General features: G+C 39.2%; 1 protein-coding gene across 2 annotated transcripts in view; it reads left to right on the top strand.

The window, feature by feature from the left end:
- The window catches only part of LOC126465952 (uncharacterized), a 464506-nt gene extending 453991 nt beyond the window's left edge, over nucleotides 1-10515 (top strand). For both annotated transcript variants that reach the window (XM_050096346.1, XM_050096345.1), the window contains exon 4: nucleotides 9396-10515. In XM_050096346.1, coding sequence (XP_049952303.1) covers nucleotides 9396-9482 — 87 coding nt within the window. In that variant the 3' untranslated portion in view covers nucleotides 9483-10515. The remainder of the gene's footprint in view (nucleotides 1-9395) is intronic.
- Nucleotides 10516-18525: the final 8010 nt, after the last annotated feature.

Here is an 18525-nt window from a genome sequence, read left to right as displayed (position 1 = left end):
TTTATTGCACTGCAATCTATTGACCATTTTTTCCACTTCCTCAAATGTGGTCCTATTTCCATCATCATTCCTATCCCATTCTACCTCGAAATCTGAAACATTACTGATCGCATTTTCACCTACATTGAGCAACTCTTCAAAATATTCCCTCCATCTGCCCAAGGCATCCACAGGATTCACCAGCAGTTTTCCTGACCTGTCCAAAATACTTGTCATTTCCTTCTTACCTCCCTTTCGAAGACTGCTAATTACACTCCAGAATGGTTTTCCAGCAGCTTGACCCATAGTCCCCAACCTGTTTCCAAAGTCTTCCCACGATTTCTTCTTGGATGCTGCAATTATCTGTTTGGCTTTGTTTCTTTCTTCAACATAACTTTCTCTGTCTACCTGGGTTCTGGTTTGTAGCCATTTTTGATATGCCTTCTTTTTCCTTTTACAGGCTGCCTTGACTGTATCATTCCACCAAGCTGTTTGCTTCATCCTACTTTTACACACTACTGTTCCAAGACATTCTTTAGACACTTCTAGTACTGTGTCCCTGTACCTTGTCCATTCCTTTTCCAATGACTGTAATTGACTACATTCAACTAACTGGTACCTTTCTGAGATCGCTGTTATGTACTTGTGCCTGATTTCCTTATCCTGAAGTTTCTCCACTCTTATCCTCCTACAAATGGACCTGACCTCCTGCACTTTCGGCCTCACAATCCCAATTTCACTGCAGATTAAATAATGATCAGTGTCATCAAAGAATCCCCTGAATACACGTGTGTCCCTCACAGCCTTCCTGAATTCCTGATCTGTTATTATATAGTCAATGACAGATCTGGTTCCCCTGCCTTCCCAAGTATACCAGTGAATGTTCTTATGTTTAAAAAAGGAGTTTGTGGTTACTAAGCCCATACTGGCACAGAAATCCAAGAGTTGTTTCCCGTTCCTGTTGGCCTCCATATCCTCTCCAAATTTACCCATAACCTTTTCATACCCTTCTGTTCGATTTCCAATCCTGGCGTTAAAATCACCCATGAGCAGAACACTGTCCTTGTCCTTTACTCTAACAACTACATCACTGAGTGCCTCATAAAAACTATACATATTATCTTGATCTGTCCCTTCACAATGCGAATATACTGACACAATCCTAATTTTCTTGCTAGACACTGTCAAATCTATCCACATCAGTCGTTTGTTTACATACCTTATTGCAACTACGCTGGGCTCCATTTCTTTCCTGATGTAAAGCCCTACACCCCATTGTGCTATTCCAGCTTTGACTCCTGACAGGTAGACCTTGTATTCTCCCACTTCCTCTTCTTTCTCACCCCTTACCCGAATGTCACTAACAGCTAAAACGTCCAGCCCCATCTTACTTGCAGCCTCTGCCAGCTCTACCTTCTTCCCAGAGTAGCCCCCATTGATATTAATAGCGCCCCATCTCATTACCATTTGTTTGCCAAGTCGTATCTTTGGAGTCCCTGGTTTGTCAGTTAGAGGTGGGACTCCGTCACCTCCAAAGGTCCGAGGCATTTTTCTCTGATTGTTGCCAGCATCATATTTAAAGTACCAGGGAAGCAGGTTGCTAGCCTTACTTGCCCCGAGTCCCATTGGGTTTTACCCCTAACGGCTGAGGGACTAACCGGTGGATTTGGTAGTCTTTGCCGTATGAGCACAAAGGTAACCACGACTCAGAATATGTCCGAGATGCCCAGCCTTATTCCAAAGTAACTGGTATCCCGACTGTCGGGACCACTTACTTGGCCACTCATACGTTGCCTGTGGTTCATGAACTAGGACATGACTACAGGAACCCACACCATTCTGTCAGAGATGGCAAAAGACTAGATAGAGCAGTTAATTGGCATGAATAGTGTCTTGAAAAGAGGTTGTAAACTTGGCAACAACAAAAGTAAAAGAAAAGTGTAATAGAATATAGTCACGTTGAATCAGGCGATGCTGCAGGCATTAGACTTGGAAATGAGACACTAGAAGTAGATCAGTTTTGTTATTTGGACACTAAAATGGCTGATGATGGCTGAAGTAGACAGAATATAAAGAACAGATTGATGATAATAATAGGAAAATAATTTCTCAAAAAGAGAAATTTGTTAACATCAGATTAGATTTTAATGTTATGAAGTTTTTTCTGGAAGTATTTGTCAGTATAGCCTTGTACAGAAATAAAACATGGACAATAAACAATTCAGGCAAGAAGAGTATACAAGCTTTTGAACTGTGATGCTACATAAGAATGCTGAAGGTTAAACGGGTAGAACATATATCTAATGAAGAGGTGCTGAATCAAACTGAGGAAAAAAGAAATATATAGCACAACTTGACTAAAAGAAGGAATAGATAGATAGGACATACACTGATGCATCAAGGAATTTTCAGTTTCTTAAAGGATGGAAGTGTAGAGAATCATAGACCAAGGTTTGACAACAGCAAGCATATTGATATAGATGTAGGTTGTAGTAATTATGTAGAGATAAAGATGACTACACATGATAGACTAATGTGGAGGGATGCATCAGACAAGGCTTTAGACTGAAATCTACTACTACTACTGCTACTACTACTACTACTACTACTACTACTGCAGAAACTAGTTTTGCAAAACCCAAATTAGTGAATCAACTGGTTATCAATGTAAATATTTTGGATTACCTTCCATGTAATACATACACTCCCAACATTGTTTTTAACACAAAATTCAACCATCAATTAGAAATGATTCTCACTATGGCCCATAAGATTCATAATTTGATATAAAACACTTAACCAGTGCAAAAAATGCTGTTCTAATAATAGTCCAGAATAGGCTTTTGGTTTACCAATATGTCATGTCTCACTGCTGTAACAGTTACTTATGTCAAACATTACTTAATCCACTGTTCCTGATTTTGAAATTACTTTACTCCACACAATTAAAAATAATTAAATTGTATGATAAAGAGAATCAATACCAATGTACAATGAAATTTGACAAACTATGTGAGGGAAAAAGAGAAACAGATACAGAATGTACAGAATACTGTCAACTAACAAAGCAATCTTATTAGTTTTATTAGCAAACTAGATATTGATCCTCACATATCTGATTCTCACTATTCTGGCATGTATGGCGTGTCGGCGGTTGATTGGGTACTGGAGTCACGTGGCCTACTGGATCCATGTCAGGGTGGCATCCGCCAGGGTCACTCTACCACTGATAATCTTGTGTCCCCCGAGTCTGCCTCCGAAAAGCCTTTTCCAGATGACTTACATAAAGCATATGACATGACCTGGTGACATCATATCCTTGCCACATTGTATGAGTGGGGCCTCTGGGGCCCGCTCCCGATTTTTATCCAAAACTTTTTGTCTCTCTGTACTTTCCACGTCCAAGTCAGTGCCTCCCATAGTTCCCCCTGTATTCAGGAGAATGGAGTTCCACAGGACTCTGTATTGAGTGTCTCTCTATTGTTAGTGGCTAAAACGGTCTAGCAGCATCTGTAGGGCCGTCAGTCTCAGCTTCTCTGTATGTGGATGGCTTCTGCATTTTGTTCTGCTCCTCCAGTACTGGTGTTGCTGAGCGGCACCTACAGGGAGCCATTCACAAGGCGCAGTCATGGGCTCTAGCCCACGGCTTCCAGTTTTCAGCTGCGAAGTCGTGTGTCGTGCATTTCTGTCAGTGTCACACCATTCATCCAGAACCAGAACTTTACCTTGATGACGATCCACTCAGTGTAGTGGAGACATCGATTCTTAGGACTGGTTTTTGATGCCTGATTGACATGGCTACCCCGCCTTCATCAGCTTAAGTGAAAGTGCTGGCAGCACCTCAATGCCCTCTGCTGCCTGAGCAACACCAAGTGGGGCGCCGATCGCTCTACGCTGCTGCATCTCTACAGAGCCCTTGTTCAATCCTGCCTTGACTATGGGAGTCTGGCTTATGGTTCAGCGGTGCCCTCAGTGTTGTGTTTACTTGACCCAGTGCACCACTGTGGCATTTGTGTAGCGACGGCATCTTTTAGAATGAGTCTGGTGACCAGTGTCCTGGTGGAGGCTGGAGTCCCTCCATTGAAGGTTAGGCATGCACTACTGCTCACCAGTTACATTGCACACATATGTAGTTCTCCTGTGCATCCAAATTACCATCTCCTTTCTCCAACCACGGCGGTTCATCTCCTACATTGGCAGCCCAGGTCAGGGCTTACGATTGTGGTTTGCATCTGGTCCCTTCTGTCTGTACTGGAGTGCTTCCCGTTCCACCTCTCATCGAGGTCCATTCATGTACACCTCCATGGTGTAAAACTAGGCCACAGATTCTTCTGGACGTTTCACATGGCCCTAAGGTTTCCGTTAACCCCGCAACTCTCCGCTATCCCTTCCTCTTGATTCTCGACATGTACCAGACCGATGAAGTGGTTTACACCAATGGCTCAATGGCTGATGGTCATGTAGGCTTTGCTTATGTTGATGGAGGATGTATTGAACAGCACTCCTTGCCAGATGGCTGCAGTGTTTTTACTGCAGAGCTGGTGGCCATATCTTGTGCTCTTGAGCACATATGCTCATGCCCTGGCGAGTCATTTCTCCTGTGTACTGACTCCTTGAGCAGCCTACAAGCTATTGACCAGTACTTCCCTTGCCATCTCTTGGTAGCATCCATTCAGGAGTCCGTCTATGCCCTGGAACAGTCCCATTGGGCAGTGATGTTTGTGTGGACCCCAGGACACGTTGGAATCCCAGGCAATGAACTTGCCGAAAGGCTGGCCAAACAGGCTATGCAGAAACTGCTTCCGGTGATGGGCATCTCTGAAACTGACCTGTGATTTGTGTTATGCCACAGGGTTTTTTGGCTCTGGGAGACAGAATGGCATAACAGTATGCACAACAAATTGCGTGTCATTAAGAAAACTACGAATGTATGGAAGTCTTCCATGCGGTCCTCCCGCATGGAATCAGGTGTCCTCTGCGAGCTCAGCATTGGCCATATGTGCCTAAGGCATGGTTACCTCCTCCATCACATGGTCCCACCTTGGTGTTGCTGTGGTTCACAAATGACGGTCATCCACTTCTTGCTGGACTGCCCACTTTTAGCCACTCTGTGGCAGACTTTTTACTTTCCCAGCACCCTACCTTCAGTGTTTGATGACAATGCCTCAACAGCAGCTTTAGTTTTACGTTGTATTCATGAGGGTGGGTTTTATAATTTGATCTAAGTTTCAGCACATGTCCTTCTGTGTCCTCCACACTAATGCTTTTAGGGTGGAGGTTTTAATGTATTGCAGAGTAGCTGGCTTCTCCTTTTTATTCTCATGGTCAGACAGCCAAGGTAATCTACTCTCTTGTTTTGATATCTTTTACATCTTTCTTGCATCTCTCTGGTTTTCTTGTCTGATTTTGTCCATCATAGTGTTTGTTGCTCTTCTGTCATTCATGTGGTTTTCTTCTTTCTTCCAGCTGTGTTTTGTATGTCTTGATTATTTTATTCCCGTCCTTGTGGAATTATTTTGATTGGAATGAGGGTTCAATGACCTAGCACTTTGGTTCCTCCCCCCTCTTTTTAACCAACCAACCACTATTCTGGTGTGTGTGTGTGGGGGGGGGGGGGGGGGGGGGGCGTGCATGTGCTTGAACGCGTCTAAAGTCTTATATTAAAGTGACACATTCCACATCATTACAAAGCCAGTTCCAGACTTTATGTTAAGGAATTGCTATTCATTTACAGTCCAGCCCACTCCTGCACTTTGGAATGCCATGGTATGCAGAAATTGCTACAGCCATCAAACTCTGACATGTGATCTCTAATTATATACACAGTCAATCTGAAAGTTCAAGTCAAATGCTGGTGATAGATAACACAGGGCAGTACCAAGAAGGGTATACTTCTGTATACTCATTTCAGAGAGGTAGAAAGATAACTTTCTCTGGCTGTTTGCACATTAACTTTTGCTACAGTAGCCCTGACATACAGTGGCGGTCGAAATAATAGAGCCACCTCTATTGACGAGATTAAGAACTAGGATAGCTATTAGTTCGCGAAATCGCCACGAGTGCCGTGTTGTCAGTCCCTTGTAGACAACATCAGGGAAGACGTTGCTGCTATCTTTAGTCGTCCGAAAGGAAGCGTTTGAGCTAGACGTGTGAAAAGAGGCATAAAGGTAAGAATCTTATGGGTCAAAATAATAGAGCCGCTTTACACATGTGCCTTTAAATTGATTTTTATGCAGTTGTTTTGTATGTAAATTGACGTGTGGTTTTGTTTACATTCGTCTCGATGGGCAGAGCAAAGCATACCAGTGAAGATGAGCGTATAGTAATGTTCCGGATGTTCAAAAGTGGGATGTCCATGAATAAAATAGCCAATGTCTTGCATGTTTCGCGAAAACGAGTCCAGAACGCCATGAGATGGTCAAAACAAACAAAGCCGCAGGTGGAGAACAGGGGGCGACCTCGTGTAACTACTCCTCGCGTAGACAGACTCATCACTAGGGAAGTGAAGAAAGACCCATTTTTGTCAACACCACGACTGAAAGCCATTTTGTTTAGCGACGAACATGATGTTCAACCATCAACCTCAACGATTCAAAGACGACTGAGATCTGCAAAATTGAATGGGCGCATTGCAAGAAAGAAGCCACATGTTTCACAAGCTAATGTTCGGAAAAGGTTAGCCTTTGCCTGGAGAAATGAACAAAAACCTAATACTAGGTGGAGGAACATCCTTTGGTCCGATGAATCCAAGTTTAATAGGTTTGCCTCAGACGGAAAAGTCTATGTGCGCCGCCCACCAAACCAGGAATTTAATCCCAAGTACACTTTAAAAACTGTGAAATACGGTGGCGGAAGTGTTATGGTATGGGGATGTTTTTCGTGGTACGGCATTGGTCCAATACACCGTATCAACGGCATAATGAACGCAGAAATGTACAAAGACATCTTGGCAAATGTGATGCTGCCTTATGTTGAAGAGGAAATGCCGCTGAAATGGAAATTTCAGCACGATAACGATCCAAAGCATACTGCAAGAATCATAAGGCAGTTTGTTCAAGAGCACAATATCGAAGTATTAGAGTGGCCACCTCAGTCCCCTGACGCATCACCCATTGAGAACTTATGGGAGATCTTAGACAAGAGAATTGACCGCTCAAAAGCTACATTGTCAGAAAAACTGTGGGAAGAAATCCAGAGAGCCTGGTATGCGATCAGTAGTGACGAATGCAGGCGTTTAGTAGACTCTATGGGTAAGAGGTGCAGGGCAATCCTAAAAAATAAGGGTTACCCCACGAAGTACTAATGCAGTCCTATGCAAAAAAGACTGTTCCTGTACGTTTCATAAGACTGAGATCAAGTAAAATATATTTGTTTCAATTGGCTCTATTTTTTTGACCCTGTGGTCTGGTATTCTTTTGAATATTATCGATTATTACTGATTATTTTGTGTTGTGTTATCGATATAACTGACTGTAGTACAATGTGACTCGGTTGTAATGGTTTCCATCATAGTTCAAACATGTCAAGTAATAAATGTGCACTTTATTCCAAACCTTTGCCAGGTGGCTCTATTATTTTGACCGCCACTGTAAATCAATGAAGCATGGATGTTCCATAATTCATACAAATGTGACCAAGTATGTAAGTTTACAATGTAAAACAATACTAAATGTGTTGAATTAATACATAAAAACATTAACATAAAGTTACTTCAGATTCAATTAAAATGTACTTCACAGAAGAAAGCCGATGCATTATTCACAACTACAAATATGTTGTGGCAGCATTAAAATAGTAGCCATCCCTTACACTCTGGGATCATCAAATACTGTCTATGTTGAATTCTTTGTATATTGATTGTATGAATCAAAGTATGCCTTCACAATGTGTGTGGCACATGAGAGAGAGAGAGAGAGAGAGAGAGAGAGAGAGATTGAAAATGTTCACCTGCTCAACAGTAATCCCCAGCCAAAAATGCACTTCTGTTCATATTAAGATTGCAGCGCTTGGGTGAGCAGTGCACTGGCATCCAGTATACTGATCTGATTTTACACTATCAGGTTCTCATGTGCTTCATTCACAACGGAAACCCACATTTTTAATCTGATTCCAAAGTTACACAGGGTGTGCCCACAAAACAAATACTCAGTCTACAGAGTTCAATGAACAGTGGTTTTTGAAATTCATTTACCACTAGGAGAAAAAGAAAAATGTAATACATAGATTGAAAAATAGCTAAGAAGTTGCAACTACAGTATATACACTAGTGTTTCATCAATTACTTGTCCAGTACAGTATACTAAGATTTTTAAGAAATTTTTGTGTTTTGATGAGTTTCCTGCATATTAATTTATTGCCTTGAAATGGTATGTTATGAGACAGTAAACTTCTATTCCATTCATTTATTGCCCCTCTGACATACTGTTTATATATTAGCCATTTTTATGTCATCCTATCTATTTTTCTACTTCATCCCTGTCAATATTTTGCCCACCTTTCATAGCCACTCTGTGATTCTTCTTTGTCTAATGGTTTTTGAATCATTCCATTTCCACGTTAGTTCTCATTTTACGTTTATGGAATATTTGTAAGGCACCATTACAGTAGCCATTTCATAACTGTAATACACATATGGCTCACAGATAACATGATGTTTAGCATAATTTGTGCCCTGCATTCTATTATCACTGATAACAGGTTTGCCTTTTAGCTTGGATGTTTGTATGCATTGTTTCTTTCCCATGGTTCGCATGAGTCCAGTGTGACTGAGTGTGTGGCAGCCTTTAACAATAAATATTTATTTGTACAAACCAGTTTTGAGACTTAATGTATTTATCATGTGTGCTCATTATTTTACTCATGTGATTTATTTAAATCATATAAAAGCACCAGTCAGTAAGTTGGTTAACAATGCAATATAAAATTAATGTGAAATGCACAATCAACTACTTGGTTCACAACAGGCATTATTATCGAATTGACAAGCAGACAAATTTAACAAAAGCAATTTGAGTGTATGATTAGCTGTCATTTAATGTAATACCAATGTCCACGGTGTTATTCAAAATTGGTTTGTGTAAACAAATATTTTTGTTGGTAATTGGTAAACAAACATATCTTAGATTTTAATAATGAACCTCCCTTAGGAGCTTAGCTAAAAGAGAGGAAGACCTTAAAAAAATTAAAAGAAGAAAAGTGCGATGTACTTTTTTTGCAGCTGTCTCTGTTGTAGCATCAGTAAAATAATATAAAAATTATGGATGGCTTTTGATTTGGTAGAAATGTAAATCAGATCAAAATTATTGTAATAAGTGAATATTTGAATAATTGCCTTTTAGTTGTTGTCATTGAGACTTTTTTGACGACTGTGAAAAAATCATTCACTAAAATTAATAACTAATGAACGTTGATTGCAGGTGTTCGGATTGTTCAACTTCCTGGCCTATGCTGCAGGAGTTTACTTTCTCTTTGTGGAATGGAAGAACAGCAAGAGTGGCAACTAGTAAGATGATGGTTGCAGTGACTGAGACAGTGCTTAGGCTCTGTGAGCCCCAGATTTGCTGCCTGGTCTGTACAGATGCTAGCTCCAAGGGAGTCAAAGCCCTCATTAAGTAAGCTATTTATTGTTCAAAGATAGTGGGCTTGCTGGAAATGTATGACCAATGATAACACAGTGACTGTTTTAGCATTCTCATTAAATCTTGTAATGCTCTTTGCTGCATTTTAAACTGTTAAAGGAACAAAACATATTACAACAGCATAAGTAAAATCATTAAGATAAGTAAATAAAGTATATCAAATCAAAATAATCATTTATTTCACTTTTAAAATGTAATGCATATCAGAAATTCATGTCACATATTAATCAATGTTTAATACTTGGCTAGTTATGTCTCAGTTAAGTACACACATCAGATATTCCATCTTTAAGCATATGTAGGTGTCAGTGTTGCACATTGCTGAATTACTTTGTACATATTGTTAAAAAAATTATGTTTCAGTGAGGCAGTGGTAACAAGACAAACTGTAAAAGAACATTAATACATAATGTTGTATCAGTTTTCAGACACATCATGTACAATGTAAATTATTGTTACTTGTGTTGTAAAATGATATTGTTTACATAATTATGAAAAGTGGCTTTATTCTTCACTTTATGGCTCTTGTGAAGTCTGTAGAAATTTAAATGCCATACAGGATTCTGTTGTCGATGATATGTAATATGGAACCTGTTATCACCTTGCTAATGTCTAGAAACACTTTTTTATCAGACAAAAACCATCTACATTTTTCTCAGTGTTTGTGTGTCTGTTGCATAAAATATGATTACATCTTTGGTTATGATATAAAAATTTAATGTAGTAATTCAAAAACAGTATTTCAGTCAGTCAATCAAGCCAGTATTTGTGTTAATACTTGTAATATCATAAGAGCAATCACACTCATACATATTTGATTTCATTTAATGCCAGTGTAAATAACTCCTGTTATACTTATGTATGTAAACATTATGATAATTAAATTTTTTTGAACAAACCAGTACTGCCTTATTCTGTCAAAATAAAGCAAATATATGTTAACAAATAATATGCATCATCTTATGCGATAAACATACAGTTAAAACCATGAACTGTGTAACATCTTAGGTTTAGAGAAAAGTCATATCAATAATTTTCTGTTGAAATTTGATGTGGCTTACCTTCATAAGTATAAGGATAGCGCACCAATAGGGACGAGAAAGGAGGCATGAAGGGCGCCAAAAACAGAAATAGCAATCATCCATTTATTGCACCGCTACACACGCACATCATGATATATGAGACATTATAATTGCCATACTCAACTCTATTATGACAAACAATATGTATCACGAAGGGCACACACAATGGAGTTTAAGAATTTACAATGGCACATCAACTCCGCTATGACAAACACAATTTTACCAATGTAAGAAATTAAAATAATACTAGCATAAAATTAACTAAAATGCCGTGAAGGAAATGTTTATGAGAAGAACACGACGGGGCCGCAAGGGAGGAGGCAACACAATAGTTAACTCAGGCGCACCAAAACAAACAACGGACACCAGGCCGCGCCAACAACGGACACATAAGGCACGCAACTACTCTCTCCATTGCGGTTCCACGCGTACCACCCAAGTAATAGTTACCTGAAACATTTTAATACTTGGAACAGTACACCAGTGATCAGCAAATTAAAAAAAAACAATAACATGACATAAAAATACAATAATTTAAGAAAATCACAGCATATGACTATGAGCTTAAGGTAGTTCGGTAATTAACAGATTGCGAAACAGGTAAAGGAGCATGTGCCACTATTAAATCTTCTGTAATTACACTACTAAATTTCTCAGTACCCAAGTTGCAATAAATGCAACAAGAATTAAATCATTTAAGAGATAATGTTACTTTAAAATAATAATAAAACCATTTCATACAGCAGAGGACCAAGAATGGCCTGATCAGTACTCCCCAGTGAAGCAGTTCACACAAATGGTACTCCACGGCTCCGAGCACACAGCCCCATACAAAATGCAACACAACTGCAGCAATCCAGTGTACTACCAGAACCACCCGACAGTAAACCAAAATCGTACTAAGCCAAAACAAGGACCGACTTTTAAAATAATGAGACCTAGCCCAGGCCGGACAACAGACCAAATGCCGGGAAATCCATAAGAAACCTCAGCCAACTTAATACCAAAACAACAATTTATGAACAATATGCAAAACACAAGACCTCTCAGTCCAAAGGCTTCTGTTTATCCGTGAAGGTGGCTCCGACCCGCCTGCTGCGGTGCCAAGTGTTGTATGGAGTGCCGAATCAAGCTTAACCTTCGTTAACAGAAATAGGAAGCACCACAAGACAAAATAAACTCCAATCTAACTGCACAAGGCAAACTCTAAGGAGTGCCACTCGAAGACTATGCACTTGAAGATCAAACACAAAGCACTCAGACTAACGTGTGGCTGAACAAAGCACTTCCATCACCATCGTCTAGTAGAGTACGGAGAGGAGCGTACCCCATCGATATACATCCATGGGATGGTAAACGAGGACAGCAATCCCAGCGACGGAGAGACAGGAGGACGAAATGACATCCCGCCGCACATAGAAGGTATTTCAAACTCAGGCTCGACAAACTACAACAGGCGAAAGTTTGCTCCCCTTGTGAATCAAGTTAAACGGCACGCCGCTGTCCACACTATTAACCGTAAAATCACGGTCCGGTCTTCCCATCGGGCCCCACTTGGTGTTCAGACGCAAACAACCCCAGCTGAGCCAAACTGTTTCCACACCAAGGCAGCCACCTCTTTCCTCCTCACACGCCTCCAGCTAAGCTGCAGTTAGCAATTACACACAGAAACAACCGCCTAATGCCAAAGCGCTGTCTGAGGGAAGACTCAGCACTAAGATCGATACGGACTTGGAAATAAGCGAGCACTGTAACAAAATTTCTTCACAAAATAGATAAAAATATCTCTTTTGATGCACATAAGTTACAAGGCAAAAACTGTATTCAAATGGCATGAGAAAAGACTTATATTAATTACGACGTACTTTGGAAAAATTAAATATTCCATTGAGATCAATGTGGATCACAGTCCCAATGAGACATGTTCCTTGTTCTATTTCATCAAACTTTCTCTCTCTGAATCAACAACACTACCTGATGTTGATCTCATATATCCTTCAACAAAGGTAATGAATGAGTGTTGAAACAAAAGTGGAAATTGATCTCCACACTAAAAGCTCCAAACTTTCATTATTATGGTACATAAAATGAAATACTGTTAATAACTTCACAGAAGAGAGTAGGTGCCCATGTTGCTACAGGAAATACTGCCAAACAAATACAGTGACAGATGAAGAATAAAAATGTACAAATACATGATCAAGAAGGACTTCTTTAAAAATTCAGTTGTGACTTGCATCATTCCTATGCATGCCTAAAATAAATCTTTAATATGAAAGGATACTAACCACATAGAGGAGGCATTGAGCAGCATATGGGCATGATGAAAAAGTCAGTTGGATGTTATTCAATTGTCAAAATAAGTTCTTCATCAGACACAGACAAAAAAAACTCACACACAAGTGCAACTCACACTAACATGGTCACTGTCATCTCCACACTCAAATCTGACTGTGTCTGAGATGAGCAGCATTATTTGTTGGGGTGGGGAGTGGGGCTACAGAAGAGGGTGAGGCAGGAATAGGGAAGGATGCAAGGTAGGGATGGGGGAAGATGCCTGTGGGAATATGCAGCGACATGATGGGAACAGAATAGTGGACTGCTAGGTGCAGCACTTAGAAAATGTGCTGGCACCAGGAGGAGTGAGGAGGGCAAGAAGAAGAGAAATAACTAAAGGTGGTGAAAGGATTATGCAGGTGCACCTGGTGAGGTAGAAGCTGTGTGTAGGGCTAGAATGTGATCGGGTGTTGGGATAGGCAAATGGAGGATACAGACCAGTGGAGGTTGAGGCCAGTAGGAATTACAGGAACAATATTTATGTTGCATGGAGGGTCCACAGCTGCCAAATTCAGAAAAGTTTGTGTTGGTGAAACAACCCATATGGAACAGGCTGTGAAGCAGTCATTACTGTGAAGCACATCTTGTTGGGTGACATGGTCAGTAGCTGTGTGGTCCATCTGTCTCTTGGTCACAGTTTGGCTATGGCCTCTAATGCAACTCTGTGTTGCATTTTGTGTGGGCATGGTAACTAACAAGCTTCCTGTCTGCACAGGAACCTTGTTAGTTACCATGTCCATGCAAAATGCAGCACAGAGTTGGAGCTTGGTTGATAGATCGTGTAGCTGACTTCACAAATGGTCATTCAGTTATGGAGTAGAAGTTGCCTGAGAGAACACTCAAGTAGGTGGTGGTGGAAAGATGTTTGGGACACCTATCTATGTCTAATGTCTGTTCCATTGAGGGCATCACTTACAAATAAATCTGTGATACATCAATGGGCACTCACAAAGCAGAATCATTTACTACCCTATTCAAGGATCATCCAGAGGAATCCTTCCTCACCAACCGGAATCCCACACCTGTCCCTTGGTTCACATTCTTTGAAGACATCTTGATGATATAGACTGAGGGTGAGGTTCTCACTTCTCCGTGTGCTTTCTACATTGGCATGTCAGCTAAGATACTGTCTGCATGAATGGCCACTGCCTAACTGTGGCCAAGAGACAGCTAGACTTGATGAACACACCACCCAACATAATGTGCTTTACTTCAATGATGACTTCACAACCATTTGGATCTTATCACCTGCACCAGCTTTTTCGAAATGAGCATGTGGAAACTCTCCAGGCAAAATATCCCCTTTCCTTGGCCTTTACTATGCCCTGTCCTTCACACACCTATCCTCTTCTCTGCTCCCTCTCAAGCCCTTATACACACCTTCTATCCCACCAATACAGCCTCCCAATGTTGCACTTTGCAGCCTACTGTCCTCTCCTCACCTTTACCTGCTCCACCTCATCAATCCATGCATTTTCTGCACCACCAAAACCCACTCAGTTCAAGACTATTGTTCACATCAGATGTGAGCCTCAGTGCACAGAGTGTGGTCATGCGTGTGTGAGTTGTGCTTGTGTGAGTTTTGTTGTTTGCATCCAATAGATGTTGATAGTTAAATAATACCTAGAAGCCTTTTTCATTGCACCTGTTTATCACTGATCTAGAGGACTTCTTCCTAACTATCCGGAATCCCAAACCTGTCACTTGGTTCACATTCACTGATTCATGAATGGCCACTGCCCAGCCGTGGCCGAATGACAGCTAGACTTTCTGAACATGCCACCCTACATGACTTCACAGCCATGTGGATCTTACCACCTACACCAGTTTTTTTGAAATGCAGCTGTGGAAACTCTACCTGCATGATAGTCCTTTCCTCAACCTTCACTAGGCCCTGTCCTTCACATGCCTATCCCCTTCATACTGGATTTTCCACTGCTTAATGAAAATCCTTGCATCCCAATTCTCTTCCTTCTGCATCAAGACGTCTCTCTTGTTTTGGCAGAAATGTGCCCTATTAGCCAGAGATATTCGTACATCTCCTCTGTTTTTTTAATTTCTTCAGTACCTTAATTACACAGTTGCACATCTTTATGTCATAGCAAATACCTCCTTCTGCAATTTATCCTAATTTAAACCAACTTCAGAAGTGGAAGCGAAAGATATCTGTGCCACAAGTATACATGAATGAATCATAGCTACAGACAATTGATTGCATAATTTGTCCATCAACTCTAAAAAGAAAGTCTGATTCAGCTTCTCACACTGAAACCAGAATACTGACGAAATTTGTCTTCTGTTACATAGTTTTATATTGTGTTGCTCAAAAGTAAAATTTAAATTTAAAGTTGATGCAAGATAGTGGAAAAAAAACAGGAAAATGAACTTTAATGAAAGGTAGAAGAATTGTGCATATTAGTATTATGCATGTAGATATCACATGGAATTAATCATCGAACACACCACTGATGAAAAGATTTTGGATTTCCAGCAGATGACAGCTTAGAAATTTCATGGTCTTTTGATGAGTGTCATACCCATAATTTTTTGTCAAAGTGTCAAGATACCCTAGCCATCCTCCTATTTTTATGTCAACACAGGAAGGTGTGATGTTGCCACACAGGTTGAATAAATGTCCCCATGTCAAAGCTATCATTAGCTAATATTTTGTTTTGTTGGACTTCCTTAATAATGCAAAGTCACAATTGTCATAATATGTATAATCCATTATTGCATTATGTATATTTTATTCTTAGCTGCCTTGTAATAAACTTATTTATTATTTTATTTATAGCTGTAATTTTCTGTAACTGTTGTATATATTTCAGAATAAAATTCAGTTGTCAGTTGCAACCATTTTTTTCACTTCACTGGTTTCAACAAATTAATTTGTTATCTTCAAAAGCCTACAAAATTACAGACTTATAAATCTTTATACCTTGGCTATACATTTATGTCAATTATAAGAAGTATGGTGTATATTACAGAAACTTACTTAGTAATTTTTTGCAGAACATCTTAAAATCAAGAAACACACTCTTCCAGCCTTGCTTAACATGGAAATTTTACATATAGTTGATAAGGGCTACAAAAGGAACCTTTTAGAACAGTTTGAAAGATAAAAAAATTCTCACCTAAAGCAAAAGATTAATTGAATGATAAACTTGCATTAAAAAAATAGACACTATTTTGATTGCATAGCATCTCTTATAAAATGTAAAAACTAGCCCATTTCTTTTATATATTAGAACTGTGTGCCATGCTTTTTTCAAATGTATTTTATATAACTTTTTATATACCTTAGTTACACTTTTATATAAGTTCTTTGCTGCTGCCAAAACAGCTTGACATGTACATAGATGTGATTCTGCTGCTGTAAACTGTCAATCTTTGTTTACAATAACAACATACTGGTACAATATGCACACTTTTGGACACATAGTGCAGGTATGCTTGTAAGCGTAAGATGTTGACATCTGCTGAACTAACACTAAATAAGTATCTGTAATATACTTCTTTTTACATGAATGTACAGCCAAGGTCTAAAGATTTATAATATCCCTAATTTTGTAGGCTTCTGTAGGTAACAAATTAATTTGTCAAAACTGGTAAAGCAAAATAAAATTTTTTGTGACTGATGACTGAATTTTATTTGAAAATTATTTATATTTAGATTTTGCACGATTATTTACTCACACAAAAAATGTTAGCCTTACATTTATGACAGATATTTCAACTTGTGCTACTGTATGTAACATGTTTTTCAGCATTCAAATTGGGCACCTAATAGAAAGACAACCAACTTTTCTAAGAATTGAGTGTCAGCCATAACAGAATTTTGCATTAGAATCATCTATTTATGTTTGGTATGTTTCACTAAAGTCTTCTTACTGTTGAAAGAATTGGCACAAGTAACACATGGCAGCAAAATTAAATTTTCATCCAAGGCTTTTAATACTGAAGGGCGATTTTTATTAACTGCTGGCCTCTGTTAAAGAATGCAAAGTCAGATGTTGGCTATCACATATGAGAAAACTGTAATTGTGCTGTACAAATTTATCATATTTTTACAATATTAAGACATTTTAATATACCAATAAAGACACTTATGGCTGTACTAGCAACCTGCAAACTGTTTACAAACATATGCAGTAAACAAAATCAAACCTCACTCATTTGTTCATAGACCTAAACAAACTTTAAGTTCAACATATTCCAAGTCTTACAGAGACACTACACTTTTTCAGTGCCACTTCCTCTTCATGTTGAAATTTTGTCTTTGAGATTTTCTTCTGTGCCGTAGCTCCACATTATCTCTTTTTAGAAATCAACAGCAGTCATCCATCATCCCTTCATCCCACCTGCCTTGATAACATGATTCTATTTCTGTCATGTCTTCATGAGCCTTTTCTCCATGCTCTCTGCTAACATCTCAAAGACTGTTGAGGAAAAAGTCAAGATGGCTATGAAGAAAATGGTTGCAAGGCTCATATTGCATCCTAAATTTATCAGAGCTATCAACATATTTTCCACCATGGCATTGAAATCTGGCTATTTCGTATTCCCTAAGAAACTTTCAACCACATTTTAAATCCTGTCAAAGGCAGTCATTCTTCTGTGTTAGTACATTTTCAAATACTTCATCTTTCATCAAACTTCTTAAGTTCAGTCCCACAAATATTCCTTCTTTAAGTTTAGCCACAGACAGAAAAAAAAATTTGAACTTATACACGTAAAACAATCACCATCTTTAGACAATGCTTTGATGAAATGCTTCATGATTCCCAGTCCAATACCAAGAGGTGGCAGGATGATTTTCTCTTATTTCACCAGAGATTCTCTTACCAAACTTTTCTGCCCATGATTCATTGTTGTTCTGGTAGGATATTCTATTCTATTCCAATGTGATTTACAGGCATGACTATCCCAGAGGCACAGGAAACAAGGAAACTTTGTAAGCCTTACTGTTGTCCCAGCAGAATTCCTATTTCTTTCACATCTCCATGTACAACCCATTGGTATTTTGAATAGTTTAATGCCTTCAGCAACATCTACATGTTTTCATAGGTATCATTTAAGTGCACAAAATATGCTAGTGGTACTAAGCCATACTGATTTCCAGTATGTAGAAGTATGATCTTGAGGTTTCTTTTGTTAGAATCTATAAATAGTTCCCATTCATTCATGTTGTAGCACTATATCTTGAAAACACATCTTCAGTTTTTACAATAAGCAAGGGAGCCTTCTATAGTGAAATGCTCATGCAATTCTGATTCTCTTGATTGAAACCAGTAGAATGTTGTACCTGGGGCAAGCAAATGTTTTTTCTATAATTGAGACCCCAAGTCTTGTATCTATTCCCTCAAGCCTGCAACAAACGCATGACAAACAGTATGCAGTGCAGAAGTTGTTCTTGTCTCCTAACTTTATACCAAAATATGATAGATACATTTTTTGACAAATGAGGTTACCTTCTCTCTCCTGTCTTT

Source organism: Schistocerca serialis, chromosome 1, assembly GCF_023864345.2.
Source record: "Schistocerca serialis cubense isolate TAMUIC-IGC-003099 chromosome 1, iqSchSeri2.2, whole genome shotgun sequence".
NCBI lineage: Eukaryota > Metazoa > Arthropoda > Insecta > Orthoptera > Acrididae > Schistocerca > Schistocerca serialis.
The sequence above is the reverse complement of the archived record's forward strand: the minus strand, read 5'-3'. Positions and strand labels throughout refer to the sequence as shown.